General features: G+C 36.8%; 1 protein-coding gene across 1 annotated transcript in view; it reads left to right on the top strand.

The window, feature by feature from the left end:
• LOC134796219 (GATOR complex protein NPRL2-like) overlaps nucleotides 1-20637 on the top strand; it is a 99741-nt gene that overhangs the window by 4233 nt on the left and 74871 nt on the right. Inside the window, exons 3-4 of the mRNA XM_063768257.1 lie at nucleotides 1589-1715; nucleotides 15026-15162. Of these exons, the coding sequence (XP_063624327.1) occupies nucleotides 1589-1715; nucleotides 15026-15162 (264 nt within the window). The remainder of the gene's footprint in view (nucleotides 1-1588; nucleotides 1716-15025; nucleotides 15163-20637) is intronic.

The raw sequence follows: 20637 nt of genomic DNA on the forward strand, positions 1-20637 counted from the left end.
GAACTAATTTGTCCTTTAACACTAACGACTTATAAAATTTTATAGTAAAATAAAATCCCTTATTTTTCCTTAATTTATCATTGGTAGCCTAGATAAATAACAATTTGATAGGCAAATCTATATGGAAAATGTCACATTTCGTAATTTTTATTCCTACGCATTGTCATAAAGTAAAACCCGGTATATGACTTTTCGCTTTGTCATCGACGAATCACTTTATTTTATAAAGTACGTAAATTATTCATCATTCTTTCCAACATAAAACCAGTTTAAAAAAAACATTGATAGTAAAAAGGTACCTATTTAGTTTTGAATTACACCTACTATCTACTATACCTATCGTATTAGGTTAGACATCGCTCTGTAGCTTATAATATCTATGAAGAGTTATAAATAAAATATGTAATGTAAGCCAACAGATATCTATTAGGTACGGTTCAATACATATATTTATTCACCATGTTAAACCTATTTTGCATAACCAATGAAGTAGATCCATCGTACTTTGCCCACGCGCAGGCGCCGTGAAAAATGAAGATGGAGCCACTACCGGTATTCGATAATTAAATAGTCTGTCACGGTCACTAGGGGCACTAGGGCCCCGAATCGGCGTGGCCTCAAACCCAAGGGCATGTACACGAGCACGGCACTAAAGGGAAGGGCTCGTCCCTTCGCGTGGTGTAACTAACAACAAGAGTGGCATTTGCAATAACAGTGTGCCAATCTCATCATTGATATGAAATTTCTATGAGAATATGACGATATATATATTTATAATGACACTGCTTCACTTTGTTCTTGCAAACTTAATTTAGACGGTCTCTATTGTCCTTTATAAAAAAAATGTTTGGTTTTAAATTCTTTTGTAGTCTACAGGTGTTTAACAATTCAGGATTATGTTCCGGGAGAATTATGTTTTATTCTTAACGGTTGAAGGTTCATTTTAGATTATTTAGTTTAGACACTTTAGACTATCAGGTGTATCAATATTGGATTGTGTGAAAATTTGAGGTCGCGAGTTGTAGAGGTATCATTCGCATACACGTGTAAATAGCGTGAATTGTTGCTATGTAGGTATTGTAAAAATCGATAAACATTCTTGTAGTGTGTTAGGCTAAAATCGTATTTTAGGATGTTAAACATTCCAAAATAAATAATCTCTTGTAAATTTTTAAAATGTTTTAATTTGTTGACCCAGCGTGTTGTAGACGTTTTTTTGTGACACGAAAGTGAAACCACAACTATAACATGTCTATGATGGATGGTTCCGCCGTAAAAATAGGCATATTTATAGTTCTTGTCAGGCTGTCGTTAATTGGCAGTCGTAAATTTTACTTCTTTAATCTTTTGACTCAAAAAACATTCGACAAATCTAATAACAAATCCACTCGACAGATTATATTTCAACCTGAACAAATGTAACGAGAAATGAGAGAAAAATCTCGATCATTTCGGTGGCGCCCTAGAGTCAATCTTGTGCCGCAGTTACTTTATTTAGGATTCTATCCCGATTTTTTCTTACCCCAACTAACATTCAAATATTTTTGTTTGAAAATGAAAATAATTTAACAAAAGGCTTGTTCCCCAGTTGTCAATGGAGCTAGAAACGGAATGGCTGTCAAAGCAGTCAGTGTCGGGCGAGGCGGGCGCGCTGGCGGCGCTGATGCGACAAGTGATGCAGGATATCAATAGCAAACGGATGTGCACACTCACTGGTAAGTAACATATTTTTCTTCACATCCTTTTGCCCTCTGTTAGGTGTGATTATATTTTTCTTCTGCCTCTGATCCTGGGCATTTCCGCAACCTTCTTAAATCTCGTCCAACGCAAGAAAACTCTAATAAGGCGATGAGCCATATAATCGAAAATGGCGATAACAAAAACAGTGCAGTTTTGAGGACTCGTAATAACGTAATAAGTTTATAAGTCTCATAGAACCTTTAATGTGGTTATTTGGCAAATTCTAGTTTGCATTTTGAAAATTTTAAGTTGGCTGGCCAGATTTATTTGAAATTATTGTGACGTTCCGCGGTAAAAGGTACCTTATGGCGGCTTGCGCTTACGTCGCATAGCGCCGCAATAATATTGGAGCGGCGTTAATAGCGTAAGCGCCAACCGCCATAAGGTACCTTTACCCGTGGGACGTCACATTTTATTTTGATTTATGTAACGTAGTACCTTAGCACCCCACATTCACCATTTTTAATTTGTCAGACGCACCTTTTTTTAATCGGTCAAGGACAAGCTAGAGGTACGAATAAATAAATACGAGGGATGAAAAATTCAGGGGACCGCAAATGTCGGCGTTGGGACCCTGCCCCTGGCCTCGACCTAGTTACGCACCGAATTTGCGCCCCTTCCGGGTCTAAATGTCTTCCGTTTAGCGGTCATATATATAGGTAGTACTGCTCATACGTAGTTCTATTTCACATAGCCAAACATTTTCTCGTATATGCGTCAAATATTTTGCCAATAAAATATTTTATAATAATTAATATTAGGGCATACTTCTTTTAACCTGATTCGCTATTAGATGAGCTAAATGAGGTTCTTATTTATTTTACAAAATATACTTTATATTCCAAATTTCTTTCTCGAATATTTGAATAGGTTTCGTCTGATCTAAGTCCTTGGCAACTCAAGTAAGATGAACAGATAATTCAAGTTGGCAATTTCTTTTCATAATTTTAGGAACTACACACCTACGCCGCCATCAGAACCTATTATGCGAACTATGAATATTGACGATTTTGACAACGACCGATTTAAAATTCTAAATAGAAACTACACCCACGGATGATAAGTTTCACTGCTAATTAGTACCTAATCCGGTTCTGATAAAAACTATAATGGCTTAACTGTGGGTGCTATTTATTCAACCAAGAATTCACGGTTGACTCTCACACTGCTTGTTACCAAGCGTACTATACCCAGTATAAGTATAAAATATTCACACAAAAATAATTCTTATGGGTATAATATTAAGGGTTGGTTGTAACGCATGTAGCGTGGTAGTTGCGTGCAACAATAGGCGTATGAAACGGTAATTGTAGTTGTAATGTTAATTGACTATGAAAGAAAACACAGCAAATGCTCTTCGGCACTACACAAAAGTGCGTTTCTTTCCGTTTTACGTACTGTGTACTGGATTGGTAACTTTATCATCAAATGAAATTTACTCTTAGAGTACCTAATATGTTTATTATCGACATACATATTTATAACAAGATGAATATTATCGCGTGACAAAGAGTCACGCGGTCACTGGAGCTAGTTCTACATGTCCTCTGTTGTTATAATAAAATACTAAACCAACTACGTGTATAACTTTTAATTAAATTAGAACCACAAAAACAAATAACAAATGATCCACTCAATTATGTACTTTAAATGTATTATAACCCATTTAGATCAAAACTACGATAACAACAATCCGCTTCATTGCTATAACCTCGAGATTTACATACGAAACGTCCATTAGTTGGCCTGCTGACTTCATTAAATAATGCAAACAGGAAAAATCTCTTTGTTCTGTAAATAAATAGCATACCAGTATGATAGTTTTGGCCTATTCGTATATATTTTGAGCTGATTTTGCATAAACATATTTAATATGAGAATTGTTAAATGGCTCTTACTTTTAACGTTAATCTTAAAATAATTGTACAGTCACCACAAATATTTACACTCGTCTGTGTTGTCAAGGCGAGGCGTTTAAGTGCTTGTTCAGATATTTTTGAGCACCTTGGCCGCTCCAATATATATTATCTGATTGCGACTATACTGCATATACCGATCATAGATTAAAAATGTATTATGTATTTGATGTAAATACGTTATTAAGTTTACATTAAATATAGTAAATAAAATAAGACTAAACTGTAATTAAGTCAAAAAATATTCTACAGAAATGTACCGTTGCTAGTAAATCTAAGAGTAATCAGGGCCCATTGAAGTTATAATGTAATGAATAAATGTCTTATTCAGGTAATAAGTATTATTTATTCACCGTGATTATTCTATTTTGATCGTGATAAAACTAATTATTTTGTGTTTTTGTTAATGATCCACGAACAGCGTGCAATTAAAATTAATACGCGCTATTATCTCGTAATTTATTGCCAATTATGTACCTGGAAATAAATGAACCTACGGCAAAAGGCAAAATGGTAATTGAGATTGCAACCAGAGTGGTAATTACGAGTTTATGTTCAACTTGTCCCACCGAAATCAAATCTGTTGCATTCTGTTTTTGTTGAAATTTTCTCGAGGTATCCTGCCCTTGTTATCGTTTCAAAACCAATAAAACAATAGAAATGCTGCGATGCCTGCGATCAAATATCGTTTTATGAAAGGTTTAAATTACTTTAAATAGATACGAGTGTATGTCAAGAATTAGCACTCCTCGTGAGATCAATACGGATCATATTAATGATCATATTTGCGCCTCACCATCATGTTTTTTTTACCTAACCTTTACATGCCAGTTGTCGAGCAAAGCAATATTTATGAATATTATAGAAAAGTCATATACCATGTTTTACTTTTCATCATGACTATTCCGGTCTTATCGACAGAAATATTATATTTTTTCCTATGACTATACAAGTATGTATTATATTTACTTTATTAATTATGGGACAAAATACACACAGCCATCTGTATTGACACAACGAAAACGGGGCTGTATTAATAGAAATAGAAATAGAAATCGTTTATTTGCAAACCATGGTACATAGTTGGTAAATAAAAACATAGAATCACATGGCACCCTATAAAGGGTATAGCAAGTATTCTTATAGCTAGGTAGGACTACTTTGTATAGTAGTATACTCGTAGTATAACAATGTTTTTGCTTTTACACGTTGCCTTTAGGCAGGAACATAGATTTTTTAGCCACAGTTAGGCTTCTGCGACTTGGGTTATACTACATTTTATAAAATTATACTTACATATGTTAGACACTCGAGTTCATAAACAAGTGATTAAGCGGTGTGATAATAGGCCAGACGGGCTAAATTACGTACCTACGATATAGCGGAGTTGTGCCTAGCAACCGGCATATTGACACTAATATATATAGCGACGGCATATAGCGACCTCCCCGGCTTCGCACGGGTTACACAAAACCTTAACAAATTATACACATGAACCTTCCTCGCGGATCACTCTATATTGATAGGGGGCTATTCATAAATTACGTCATTTCAAATTAGGGGGGGGGGGTCTGGACATCGGATGATGGTAGCATGACGTAGGAGGAAATGGGGTCATTCGAAGCATGATTTTTGGATGATTTGGGGGGGGGGGGGGGGGGGTCAAAAATCGATGACGTAATTTATGGACAGCCCCTAGGTGGAAACCGCATGTCCGTTCAGTAATTTTTGAGTTTATCGCGAACAGTATATGAGTATACAGACAGATGCGGCGGGTGACGTTTTGTTTTATAAGGTGCAGAGATCAATCCCTAATACAGATGGAACCTCGATACCACGAATCTGAAGGAAAACACTAAAAAGTTCGAGTTTTCATCTTATAGTGAGGTTATTATAGGTTTAAAGAGGATTTTAAGTTTATTCGTCGAAGATTTATTCGTCTTAAAGAGGCGTAGAGTTAGAGGTAAAACGAGTGAAAATATTTCGTATTAGAAAAGTATACAAGCTCAAAAATCGTCTAAAATCGATGACGTAATTTATGGCCAGCCCCTAATGAGTTTTTAAATGCTAGTGATCAGTGTGATCACTTATAAAGTAAGTAAGTAACACTTTATTGTACGGAAGAGAGGAAGAAAGGTACATCAGATACAACATAAATATAGTACAAGGGCGAACTTATCCCTAAGAGGGATCTCTTTCAGTTAACCTATAGGTACCTAAGGAGTAATTAAAAGCTAAACCTAGAGTTATAATTATATAATATTAATAAATCACCAGTTAATCTGCACTTAAGTACCAGTAATAAAGTGGCTATCAGCTACTTCTCGTGATATCTAAATCTAACGCACATTTTATTTGTTTTCAGACTGATAGGAATATTATAGGATAGGAACGCTGTCAGGCGGTCTAGCATGAGTTGCGTTCTCGCGCGAGTCCATACTTGTCGCGCCTGATATTTGGAGTCGCGCGTAGGGTTACCAGATACAAATTTAGAATTTCCTGACAAAATTCCTGATTTCCGAATATTTTTCCTGACATTCATATGGGTCATAGCCGTTAGCTATGGCAGGCCTCCGTCACACGCTCAAGGCCACGCGCTATATGCCTACCGCTCGGCGTATCGTCGACGATACAACCGACAGAGGGCCGCCGAACGCCCGCCTGAACGCTCGCACCGTACGTTTCCCGCGCTTACGCTTCGAAATGCCGAAACCACGTAATTATTGTGCAGTAAATGGGTATAAAAGTCAAAAAACAAAGGAAAAAGCCTATAATAAAGATTCATCTTTTTATGGCGGGCTAAAGGTCCCACCTGAAACGTTTAAGAATTAATATTGAAGGGTTAGAAAAAGTATTTTTAAATAATTTTGACGACGTAATAATTAATCGGCCTGGTAGCACCGTATTACAACTTTAAAAACCGTTGATTTTCCGTTGCTTTGCTCCTGAGTATTTATTAAAATTATTTACGCAATTTAGGATATTTACAACTATAAAATTTAATAACAAAGAATTTCGAGAAGGGAAAAAAATATAAATCATTATATAAAACTAAAACATATTTGATTGACTAATAAAAAATATGGTTGATCCGCAACATTCGTTTTATTACAATAATCATCATAGGTAGATGCCTACAACCCTAGCGCATTCTTACGATGACGCGTTAGCACGTGACTCGCACGGCGGGCAACACAGTCTCGACTCTTTGTGCGCGTACTTATGGTACATTTCTTCTTGTCCTGAGCAGCAGGTATTATTATTAAGGTTTTGTAGGCTATTATAGCGTAGGTATTTTCGCTTTTGTTTGGGAATGAAGTATCTGTTACGTAGTAACTATTTATTAATCTGTGGCTATGGCCACCCGATTGAGCCTATAGCCGCGTTATAGGAAAATTCCTGTCATCTGGTAACCCTAGTCGCGCGCGAGAACGCAACTCATACCAGAAACCGTCAGGTCTGGCATTAGGTTTTAAGTAATTTTAAATAATTAATGTCATGCAAATTAAAGATTATCAATTTGCTTCTTTCAAGCAGATTTATTATGCTTTAGCGAGAGCGGGTGAGCACTAACTTATACGATTCGGTTAGCGCGCTCCATTGTTTGCGTCCAATTCGCGACCTATACCTAATAATGGCAGCCAAAATTTGCCCTCCGAGATACACTAATTAATAGGCGATGTTGCCAAGAACAAGGTCAATTTGATTATGAGAAATTTACTTCAGTGTTTTGACACGCTCAGCTCTTTTATTGAGAGGAACCGTTCTTAAAATAACTTTTGAATCATGTTGATTTAAAAACGTCAATGCGAATATCTATATTTATAATATGAAATGGTTCTGTTACTCACTTATAATACATTGATAAACAACGCACAGCCTAAACCGTTGAATGTAGAACCTCCAAATTTTAAACATAAGCCACATATCAGAAAGATGACTGAATAACTAGGTAAAAATGAGTTGTATAAACTTTATAAAACAAAATATAGATAATATTAAATGGGTTAGCTTATTCAGTGCTAACTATCCACTGATGTGCCGTCGGACGATTTCCAAAATTGCAAAATTTCAACATTAAAAATTTCGGTAATTTTTCATATTTTTGTATGGGAATCGAAATTGTGTATTTCCAAAATGAAAGTTACCTTAATCTTATATGTATGAAATTTTCCTGAAATATCCGAGAACTTTTTCAACTTTTTTGAAACTTTCCACAACTTGCACATCTGACTCTGAGGTGCTAACTAACCTGGAGGCGTATTGTGATTGTATTTCTCCAACGAAAAACGTCACTTTTGACACCGACTATCGAAATCTAGATCAAATTCATAACCTATTATTACAATTAACATACACCTCCTGTTCACGTATCACGTACAGCTACGTAGCGTAGGCGTAGGCACATATTCCCGCTTTGTTAAAAAAACCTTTCATCGTACGAGTATTTTGGTGTGTTAAATGTAACTTATTCAGGAAACAGAAAGTACTTATCGATTTTTGAACTGACGTAATTGTGATTTCTGTTACTAAGGGAAAGTAATGAAACCAAATTGTAGAATATAAAATTGTTTTTTTGCAAGACACGGTCCGCGGCGGTAAACAAATATTAGCGGGAAGTAAATTATAGAAAATATGTATAGGTACATAGTAAAGTCAGGTTTGGTTTCGCGAGCCACATTAGGGCATTTCATAATCCGGATAAGAATTGTTGATGGAGTCGCCATTGCCGGATACGGCAAGGAAGGAAGGGAGACTAAAGTCAGGTACAGTAAAAAAAAAACAATTAAATGTTTGCGGTTTTTGTAAAATGGAGTAGAAATTTCCAAGCATTTGAGTAGCGCCCGAAATTTACTTTTGTGCTGAAACTTCTCTGATCTTGTTTTCCTTAATGAAGTGAAATTGTATAAGCGATGCGGAGATTACGGAATAATTAACGATTCTTGTGAAATTTACAACAAACTTGTCCTAACGAGGCCCGAGGGTATCCAAACCAGTCCAAAGGGCAGATGAGAATTAAATCCAATATAATTTCTTTGTTGTCCAGAATCATTAATCAAAATAATTCAATTAGGGAAGTAGAAAACGAGATTTGTCTCTTAGGCGTAGCGCCCACGTAGCGGCGGCGGCGTGGTGCCGCTCCGCTTCGCCTAACATCCAATAAATTGGCAAAGACAATTATTTAAATAATACAACTTTCTAGAGACACTGACATATTATATATAGACATAAATCAAAACGGGTCACTCACTTATTTTAAGTCGAAGCTTGTTCACATGTTTCGTTCGCTCCATAGCGAACACGCGCGTCGTCCTAAATAAAATTAGTCACGCGAATCGCGTAGAATGTGCATTAGGTACTTAATTTTTTTAAACTAGCCTATGTGTGTAGGGTTACCAGAGCCTCTACCATCAGTTTTAACATTGACATAACGCTCACGTCTACGTAATTTACTTTCTGTACATCTCGCTTGCACTATTGCTCGCATATGCGAGTACGAGCGAGATGCATAGAAAGTAAGTTACGTAAACGTGAGCGTTATGTCAATGTCAAAACTGGTGGTAGCCGTACAGATGACAGGAATTTTCCTGACATGTCAGGAATTTTGGCCTTTTGTCAGGAATGGGGACGAAACACGAAAATGTCAGGAATTTTTTGAACCGATAGATTTTTTTTATAAAGTACCTTTTTATTTACTTAACCTTTTGAACGCCAAACGGCGCATCCATGTGCCACTGACGCCACAGGGGTAAAAATTAGTTTTGTGAATAAATAATGCCAACCTAAAAGTGGGGTTGGGGTGTTTTTCAGTAGATTTTCATCAAAAAACGATCGACGTCAAATGCCGTCTTTGGCGTCATTGTGACGACTTTGCGTTGACGTCAATTGCCGTCTGTGGCGTTCAAAAGGTTAAATTAATCCAAAATGCTCAATCGTCGGGTGGCCATCGCTAACGGGCTAGACCCCCCCCCCCCCCCGTCAAAAATATGAATGTCATGAAAAATATTGGGAAATCAGGAATATTGTCAGGAAATTCTAAATTTGTATCTGGTAACCCTATATGTGTGTGTCCCACTGCTGGGCAAAGGCCTCCCCTCTCCCTTTCCGATCCTCCCTGTACTCACTAGGTCCTTACATTTTTATTTTCAAGTTACGCGTATTATTATTAGTATAACTGGCACTAGTGACCGTGGAATAGTAAACTTGTATTTTTATGGTCTTAAAACATGCTACATTAACTTTATGTGTTTAATTACACTGATGAAGGTTAACTTACAAGAGATTTATTCCTTATTATTATTACCTATATGAGTGACGGTATGCCGTCTGGTATACCGTAATTGGTATTATAATACCAAATGAATTTTTTGGAACTTACGTACGAAACAAAAAGGAAGGAAAGGAGATAAATCAGACATAAATAATTATCGTCCCATTAGTCTAATATCCAATTTATATAAACTATTTATTAAAATAATAGAAAATAGAATTGCCCCACTGCTGGACAAACATCAGCCACCCGAACAAGCAGGATTTCGACCTAGCTTCTCCACCACTGACCATCTCCACACTCTTAATCAAATAATAGAAAAGTCCAACGAGTTCAATGTCCCTCTATACCTTGCTTTTGTTGATTATAGCAAAGCATTCGACAGCGTCAAACACTCCGCTATATTTTCCGCCATGCAGAACCAGGGTATAGACACGGCATATGTTGAACTCGTTGGAACTATTTACAACAATAGCACAGCGAGCATTAAATTGCACGCACCCGGTCCCGTATTCAGCATAGGGAAAGGCGTTAAACAGGGCGACCCGCTATCTCCAAAATTGTTCACCAGTTGTCTCCAAGAGATATTTCAAAAGCTGGCGGTCTCATGGGAGACGATGGGCATTGAAGTCGGCGGCAAGAGGTTAAGACGAAACAGGAGCTGAGTTTTAAACATTTTAGGTAAATGTACCTGTCTCGCTAACGGTAGCGGCACCTAAAAGTAGTGCGATAAGGACAAGGCGAAAAATCCTGCGTAAAAATCTCAAAAATCGAGGTTTCGTACTCCTCCCAAGTAGCATGGAAGTGTCGGCAACATCAATATAGCAGCCAATTAAGAACTTAGAGTGATTTAAGGGACGTATAAGAGTGTCAGAAAAGATTTAAGCTGTATAAAAGGTACTTTACAGACATTATACAGCTCAAGCTGTATAAAATCATTATAAAGGATTCTGCGGAAGCATGGGGTGCTTTATCAGAATATAAAAAATCTACTATAAAACTAAAAGTGTTGTGAGAGACTACAAGCTAATTCTATCGTAAAAGCTGTATACAGGCTGTATTGTAGTAACACTTGGCACTTTTAGCTGTACAAAAGTATCTGTCAACTCCGTTTTAAAACATTAAGTGTTGTGAAACACTACAAGCTAATTTTATCGTAAAAGCTGTATACAGGCTGTATTGTAGTATCACTTGGCACTTGTAGCTGTACAAATGTATCTGTCTACCCCGTTTTAAAGCTATTTCTTATGGCGTAATCTAACTCTCCTATAATAGTAGTAGTTGTATAACTTCTGTCTGTAAGGGTATTATAAAACCAAATGAATAAATGGCAGCTACAGCTCTTTTCTGTATTACTGATAGAGTCGCTTATAACAATCTTTTGGCGTAATTTTACACTCGTATAAGTATAGTAGTGTAATGATTTCTGAAAATAAGTGTATTATAAAACTAAAGGAATATATGACAGTTACAGTCTTCTTCTTCCTCGCGTTATCCCGGCATTTCGCCACGGCTCATGAGAGCCTGGGGTCCGCTTGACAACTAATCCCATGATTTGACGTAGGCACTAGTTTTAGTTTTTTAGTTTTTACGAATGTTTTTAATGAATGACAGTTACAGTACAGGTTTTTTATTTGTTATACGGATCTCTAAAGAGAATTATAACTTATGTACGGAGAACCGAAATACAGCCAAACGAATACAAATATTCTATTATAAAGCTGTTTTAATTACAAAAGCTGTAAAAGACACTCCATTTATTACACAGCACAGCTACTAAGAGATTATAATGCTCTCCAACTATCCTGTAGGCTGTTTAAAAATTGTCGCCATTTTACAATAAAACAAAAACGTATTTGTAAATATAATTAAAGAAATACTTGCAAATATTTAGCAGACTAACGCCGTGTTATGATTACCAGCTAAAATAAATTGTTTAGCCTTAGAATTAATATTTATAAATATTTTTGATACTCTAACCTTAAAAACAAACAGTAACTTTACCGATTTTTGATATTTTCCTTATGGTTTCTCTTTGTTATTTTGCAGGCGCGTAAATATTTTGCCAGAAAAGATACACAGGTTCACAATAAATAATAATCCGCACTTACCAATAATGTAAAATTCCATTCAAGTCCTGTATAATATTTACTTTTACTTTTACCATCCACTATAACACTTTATTGTCGCCATTACTATATTACGAATGAACAAGATTAAGACATTTTAGTTTCTTGAACGATTATTATTCTCTTGTAATTCTTTCTTATAACTCATTTAAAACTTATATTCTTATATCGTACTTATAAGAGATTATCTGTAGTGTTAAGGTTTCCTGTTACACCGAAATATAGCTGTAATGCAGCTATTATGCAGCTTATGTATTGCTTATATAGCTACCCTACAGCTCTAATAACGCCAAAGGCTGTATAATTTGGGCCCTTTTTTTACTTATAAGGGCTGTATAAGCGCTTATACAGCCTTTGTACAGCCTAACTGTACAGCTTATAGTATACAAATAAACTTTAATACAGCTTATATACAGCTTGCAATGCTACTTGGGCTCTGTTTCCTCCTCCAAAACTTAACCAATCGTAACCAAATTTGGAAATCTAAATGATTATGAAATTATCTGTGTCGGACCGTTTTGCTTTTTTGGCTAATTGATATCAGTTTTGAATGCCACGCCTCTCATTGCGGCATAGTCAATTAGGCCATTTTTGAAGGGCTCTAGCGCCTTAAAAAAACAAAAATATCAAAAAAAGCAAAACGGTCCGACACAGATATTGACAATATTAATCTGTGTTGAAAAAATCATTGCTCTAGCTTCAAAAACCACGGAGGAAAACGAGGAGTACGTTTGTATGGAGAAATGACCACTCCATCCATAGTCCTCTTCTCCCATACGTCATCACATCTGCAACAAATGCTGCAAGACCTCAGCACGGCGAGCCTTGAGGTTGGACTTACAATGAATAGAGCGAAAACTCAGTTGATGACCAATCAAGCTAAACATAGCATTGTAGTAGATGGGCAGGATATACAATATGTCGACGAGTACGTTTACTTGGGCCAGATAGCATCCTTCGAGAACAGGCGGTCTATCGAAATCGATAGACGTATCGAGAACGCCTGGAAGAGCTTCTGGTCCATGAAAGCGCTAATGAAGGGCGACCTTCCCTTGTGTCTTAAGCGCAAACTCCTTGACATGTGCATCCTGCCCATCCTAACTTACGGTGCACAAACTTGGTCATTAACTGAGGCTCTAAAATCTAAACTCAAGGTTTGCCAGCGTGCGATGGAGCGTAGTATACTAGGTGTTCGCAGAACTGATCGAATCAGAAACACGGAACTACGCTCCAAAACTAGAGTTGTAGATGTAGGCGTCAAGACCGCTAAGCTTAAGTGGGACTGGGCTGGACATGTCTGCCGCATGCACCCAGAAAGGTGGGCCAAAATGGTTACTGAGTGGGACCCACGCAACACAATAGACGGTGCAGGTCGGGGTTTAGGCAGACCGAAAAGGAGATAGCGGGACGACTTGGACGCATTCTACCCCAAATGTTGGGAAATGCCGATGACAGGGTCGAGTGGAGAAAACCAGGGGAGGCCTTTGCCCAGCAGTATGACACCAAAGTAGGCTAAAAAAAAAAAACGTACGAAACATCATAATACATGTAGCATTCCATCGAAGAAGGGGGCCGTTCTCACATTATGCACATGAAGCATATATTTTTATGACGTATTTAATATGTAACAGTCACTTTTCTGTGACGACTAATCCCGATGTGGCCTAGTTTTCTCTCCGGGTCGAAAGTTGAAATTTAACTAATATCTTCATTCAGGTGCGAAATTATTTAATTTTTTAAGTTGTAAGGCAAAATAGTTTTACAAATGGAAATAAACACTTATACATAACCATAACCAAAAAGAACATTAGTACCTTATTGATACAGTAAGTATTATAAATTGTAACTATAGTTTGATTAAATCATACATGATAAGAAATTGTACATTGTAGATTAGTTATTATTGTATATGTACATTATGCTGACTGTTGTATGAATTCTTGACTTAAATATATTTATCAATTGATACATAGTTACTTATTGAATTTGTGAACCACTGTTGCAGTACTGGACTATAATTGGGAAATTTTACTGTAGCATAAGTAAAAACTCGCACTAAATAAAATGTTTAACCTCGTAAAAGGTATGTTACATTACGTTACACATACGGCAATAAAATAAAGAATGTCTTAGATTACAGTTTTTGACGTAAGAGCCGATAAACACGATCCGAGGCTTTCTTTACTTATTTATAAAGTACTGTTTAAGGGAAATATTTTAATAACAAAACTTCCGCGAGACACAGAACATATTAAATATGTTAAAAACGGGTCCCGGATGACCCGTTTTTTAACATATTTAATAAGGGATATATTTTTTAAGTTGAGCGCTTTAGCGCTGGTGGCCTAGCGGTAAGAGCGTGCGACTTGCAATCTGGAGGTCGCGGGTTCAAACCTCCGGCTCGTACAATGAGTTTTTCGGAACTTATGTACGAAATATCATTTGATATTTACCAGTCGCTTTTCGGTGAAGGAAAACATCGTGAGGAAACCGGACTAATCCCAAATAAGGCCTAGTTTACCCCCTGGGTTGGAATTGGAAGGTCAGATGGGAGTCGCTTTCGTAAAAACTGGTGCCTACGTCAAATCATGGGATTAGTTGTCAAGCGGACCCCAGGCTCCCATGAGCCGTGGCAAAAATGCCGGGATAACGCCAGGAAGAAGATATTTTTTAAGTTGAAATTTGATCGAGATACGGTCAAGTAGGGATAAACAAGACAGTACCTGAAATACTACTTCAAACTAATAAAGAGTACAGACAAGGTATTAACAATCGGTACGGACAAATTGCCTAAAATATGTATACGCGACCTTATTGCCCATACATTAAGGTATTGTTTAATTTTTAGCACTTTGTCCATGTCAATATAAAATTGAAAAGTGTACTGTCCCATTCCCAACCCGTACGTAAATTCTAACCGTTTGTATAAGAGTATTATACCTAAGTATTATCGTGGATTGTTGTTACAGTGGGCACAACAACGACCCATCTCACCGTCGTGAGGGTGAACAGCGACCCGTCCCCCGTGAAGGACCATCAGGTGCCCGTGTTCCTGTACAGTAGACAGAGCTTCGTCGCGGACCAGTGGGACCTCACCACCAATCAGGTAAGAATAGTTCTTACAGTGGGCGTAACAACGACCCAGCTCACCGTCGTGAGGGTGAACAGCGACCCGTCCCCCGTGAAGGACCATCAGGTGCCCGTGTTCCTGTACAGTAGACAGAGCTTCGTGGCGGACCAGTGGGACCTCACCACCAATCAGGTAAGAATAGTTCTTACAGTGGGCGTAAATAAAATCGCGGACTGTATCAAAATAGGCTGGTTTACTTCGCTTTACCTACTTCACCGGTAACGGACGAATACCGAATCTAATTTTATAATTGTTTGGCCGGGCTTTTTCATGTAATTAAAGCGGAATAAACCAGCCTATTTTGATACAGTCCGCGATTTTATTTCTACGTCCCAGTAGGACCCTAACAACGACACACCTCACCGTCGTGAGGGAACAGCGACCCGTCCCCGTGTGAAGGACCATCAGGTGCCCGTGTTCCTGTACAGTAGACAGAGCTTCGTCGCGTACCAGTGGGGCCACACCACCAATCAGGTAGGTTGTGGGTAATAGGCTAATTTATTTGTTTTTCCGAATATTAACGCCTTTTCGGCTGCTGCTTGGTGTAGAAAGCTCTAGAATATATAGGTATTTATACACAACACTCACATTAAAGACTACGAGTAAGTATAACTTCCGTTGCAGAATTGCGGAAATGTCTGCTTAAAGGCTATTTGGAAAGATCTGACGACGACGAGAAGTGACGATAACGCACGTTACGATAAAAATGTAAAGATTCGTGAGCACGAATAAATTGTCATAACATAATATTGTATACAATATAAGGCGACACCCGATTAATAGATCTGTTGTTGCCTAGCGGCTTCACAGTTACGCGCATTGTTATATCTACCTACGCCTGTCTATTTATGATAATACTATAATCAATTATAATGGCGAATGTGTCCAATCAAAGCATCGGTGTTCTATCATTTAACCGTTACGCAGACAACGTTATAAATTTACTTTTTCTCATCTTCGTGTTTAGTTTATTAAACCGATGATTGCCGTTTTCTTTTTGCGTTTCGCGGAAGAATTATAACGATGCGACATCCTATTGTATCCAACGCCGTGCAAATTGCTAGAAGAACAAAAGAAAATAACGAATTTTGGTCCGTCTAAAGAGTTGCTATGCTTGGAACATAATATTATTTTTTATTAGCTTAGAATAAATTTAAAAGTGGAAAACGTGGAAAGTGGTGGGGGTTGTCTCACCCAAGACAGTATTTTTTCCACTTTTAAATTTATTCTAAGCCTGCAACGTAATGTTTTAGTTTCAGAATTAACTAGACTTAAGTAGTTTCTGTCCTCTCCCATTCACCTCTTTTTATTACTTGTACCTCTATTTTACCTTTGTAGGATATAAATCATAAAACCTTTTCCATGAATTAGTTACAGGGGTCGTATGGTGGTCGCACTGGTCGCGCTTATGAGACAGTGTAATGTCTGTTACTAAATAGTGACTTCTTTATCACGAACCTGCATGTTATAAAGTATCCGTGTAGGTACCAAATTTCAGTATTTAGCGTGATTGAACGACAAACACCCAACTTCCAAACAAAAATTTAAAATACTATTATAATATTAGTAGAATGTTGTCGTCTAATCCAACTACGTATAACTCCACACATAATAAAAACGGACGATGTCTCAAAATACATTTTATAGTCCAATTGGCCTTCGGGATTTTGTTTCGCTATTTAATAGTCCTCATGCCAAGTCTCGGTTCATTGCACTGCGGCTGTTCCTGGCGCTTGGGAATATATCTTCTATCATGTGTAGAATTCAAAAATATGGGGACAGTTTGACAAATGCTAGTAATTTTTCACGCTAGCGAAAGCTTTTTGACTACTTTTATTGAAAAGTAGCTTCCGCTCGTTTAAAAGTTTCGTGAAACTGGTTTCTGGAAATTTGCATGCCAAACTTATTCTGAACTACTCGTATTTTTTGTAGCATCCGCTTCGAATTGTCAAATCGGAGGTCCTAAAAAGGAAATTCGAAATTTCTTAATCTGCCTCTCTGTTGGTCAAAACAAACGTGTTGTATCAAAGATACTGCAATGAGTTTCCACATGCTTAACAAAGGTTTCTGAACTTGACTGTAATTTATTTTACCGCGAAGATTGTTTTATTAAACTAACCATGTTCTTCGCGCATTATGTCAACTACTTAAATCGGGACTTATTCGCAGCGGCAATATAATATCATTCAATAACCTAGTGTAAATTTCATTAAGTTGCGTTAAGTGTCATTTTGTATGGGATTTTGATTTTCCAAAACGTCCCGCTTTGCGCGCTGTTCTAATACAAAAATAGAAATAACGCAAACGCGAACGCACGTAACGCTATCGAATGAAATGTACACTAGAAATTCATAACAAACAAACATTACGTAAGAGACTATTAGTAGGAGATCCCACATATATGGTCGACTTCACCAATCTTTCTGACGGATGAAACTATGAACATATGAAAGAAAATATGTTCCAGAACATAAATAAATAGGGTTGCCTAAAGAAATATGGTCAAGGCTATTTTTAAGAAATTTTGGAAAAAAAAATATTTCGCCAAATTTCACCGATTTGTCTGACGAACGAAATAAGATTCAATGGAAAGTATACAACTTGTACAACATAAATCAACTAGGTTGCCTATCTTTTTCCGGTCACTATTATATGGTTGCCGTGTTTAAAGAGGTGATTTTATATCGATATTTGCACTCATCTGTCTGACGCTTGCATTATACATCGAAAAGATGGTAATTTTATTGCAAATACAATGGTATAGGGTTGCCTGCGAAAATCCGGTCAGAAATAAGGGTTGCCAGGCTTTTAATTAAAATAAGAAGGGAAGACTTTTAGCGATAACTCATAAACAGCTTAACTGAAACAAGTTTGTTTTAATTTTATTTGATTGAGTTTTTGAAGCACTATTTCCTTGATTTTTTTTATATTTTTTGGACACATGGTTCAAAAGTTAGAAGGAATAACCTTTTTTTTTTTCTTTCTAAACGATTATTTCCGAAATGATTCACTTTATCAAGAAATGTTGTTTAAAGACCCCTATTTATTTTGAAAGGCCTATCCAACGACACCCCACACTATAAGATTGAAACGATAAAAAAATTGTCACGCACATTTTGTTTCTTTCAAAGCGATTATTTCCTAAAATATTCACTTTATCAAAAAATGTTCTTCTAAAACCCCTATTCATTTTGAAAAAAATCCTCACGTACATTTTGTTGCTTTCGAGGCGATTATTTCCTAAAATATTTACTTTATCAAAAAATGTTTTCTAAAACACCGTATTTATTTCAAAAGACCTATCCAACGACATGTCACACTATAGGGTTGAAGCGAAAAAAAAGGCTTTCCTTTCTAACTTTTGAACCATGTGTCCAAAAAATATAAAAAAAAATCATGAAAATAGTGCTTAAAAAACTCAATCAAATAAAATTAAAACAAACTTGTTTCAGTTAAGCTGTTTATGAGTTATCGCTAAAAGTCTTCCCTTCTTATTTTAATTAAAAGCCTGGCAACCCTTATTTCTGACCGGATTTTCGCAGGCAACCCTATACCATTGTATTTGCAATAAAATTACCATCTTTTCGATGTATAATGCAAGCGTCAGACAGATGAGTGCAAATATCGATATAAAATCACCTCTTTAAACACGGCAACCACATAATAGTGACCGGAAAAAGATAGGCAACCTAGTTGATTTATGTTGTACAAGTTGTATACTTTCCATTGAAACTTATTTCGTTCGTCAGACAAATCGGTGAAATTTGCCGAAAAAAATTTTTTTCAAAATTTTATTAATTTCCTTGACCATATTTCTTTAGGCAACCCTTTTTGTTTATATTCTGGAACATATTTTCTTTCATATTTTCATAGTTTCATCCGTCAGACAGATTGGTGAAGGTCGACCATATGTGGGATCTCCTACTATATTAGTCGTATGCACTGTCACGTATGACGTATATCAGCTTAAGGTAGGTCCGTGCGTTTTTTGTGCTGAGAGTGTCACAAAAAAACTGTGAAACGTAAACTTTTTTCTTGCATACGTAATGAATGACTAATGTAAGGAGGTCCTTCACATGTGCACTATAAAAACTGTATTGCACACCACAAACAATCAAGGAATTTATCTGATTAAGCTGCTTTCGTTTTGAAATTTTATTAAGATAAGATACATTTTATTAATTTAAACTTATGCTAGTTTGAGTTATACAATGGTAGGAGTTATGTTCTTGAATACTTTACTTAATTATTATAATATAAGTTATGATTACGAGCCGTTGTGAGTCACAGAGTAAATTTTAAATACATAGGAAATAACTTGATTAAAGAGGGATAGATGGCAAAAGGTGATGATTTCATCATCATCATTGGCCATTGCGTCTATTGCAGACAAGGTGCAACACCGGAGAGACACCGTTTTTAGTGGCTGAATAGACCGATGCGAGACAGACATGGTCTACCTGATATAAAAGATAAAAAAAGATAAAAAATAGTTTATTTAAGTAGGCATATTACAATGCGCTTATGAACGTCAAATAAACCTTTACCGGCTCCAACCGTACACCTCTGCCCCGAGAAGATTTAAATCCCCCCTCAATTGGAGGAGGGTATCCCAATATGGGACCGGCAACAAACTCGGCGGGACACATCTTTTCAAAACATTATTACATCTTATAATTAACAATAAACTATTAAATATATTGGAACGGTTCACAGAAGTCAAAAATTGCTCGACATGTTTCGATGAATAACGAGGAGCTTTGTCGAAAGGCATTCAGGTTACTGACCAACGCTGACTAAAATTCATTTCTCAAAAATAATTGACTCAGACTACGAAACTGTGACATAATTCAAATTTAGACCACAAAGTCCCATGCAGACCCTTCAAAATGTGAGCTACCCTCCTGACGACCCGCGTCCTATATACACGCAATACATAGACCCCAATTAACTTTTATCTCTTTAGCAACATGGCAGAGTTAAATTTAAGCTGACTAATTTTGAAACCCACTCGTCAGGCTATCAGGCTATAGGTAAGGTATCGTATTATATTTGTGGGAAAGGTGTTAATTCCAACTTGATTAATGGCTTCTAACAAACCCACACGTGATCACTGTACACGCGTTCCCACTCAAGCTTAATTCATATTTCACGCTATTTAGTAATTTAATTATTATCCCTTTGAGGAAGTTCCCAGCCTTATTGTGTTTAACCCATAATTAAGTTGTAGGTACTTGAAGGGTATTGTCTGTTCGTAATATCGGGATTTAATTGATTAATTGAATTAGTATCGGAATTTCATGTTATTTGGTCGCTCGCCAACTTTGCTACTAAAACCGCTTAATCCGATAATAAAGAAAAAACGCTCCAAGCGATTTCAATTGAAGCGTCATCGTCTCGCGTCACGCGGTACTAGCAGCGTCGACCGCCTGTAGGACTGTGATAATCAAA

This window comes from Cydia splendana, chromosome 13, assembly GCF_910591565.1.
Source record: "Cydia splendana chromosome 13, ilCydSple1.2, whole genome shotgun sequence".
Classification (NCBI taxonomy): domain Eukaryota; kingdom Metazoa; phylum Arthropoda; class Insecta; order Lepidoptera; family Tortricidae; genus Cydia; species Cydia splendana.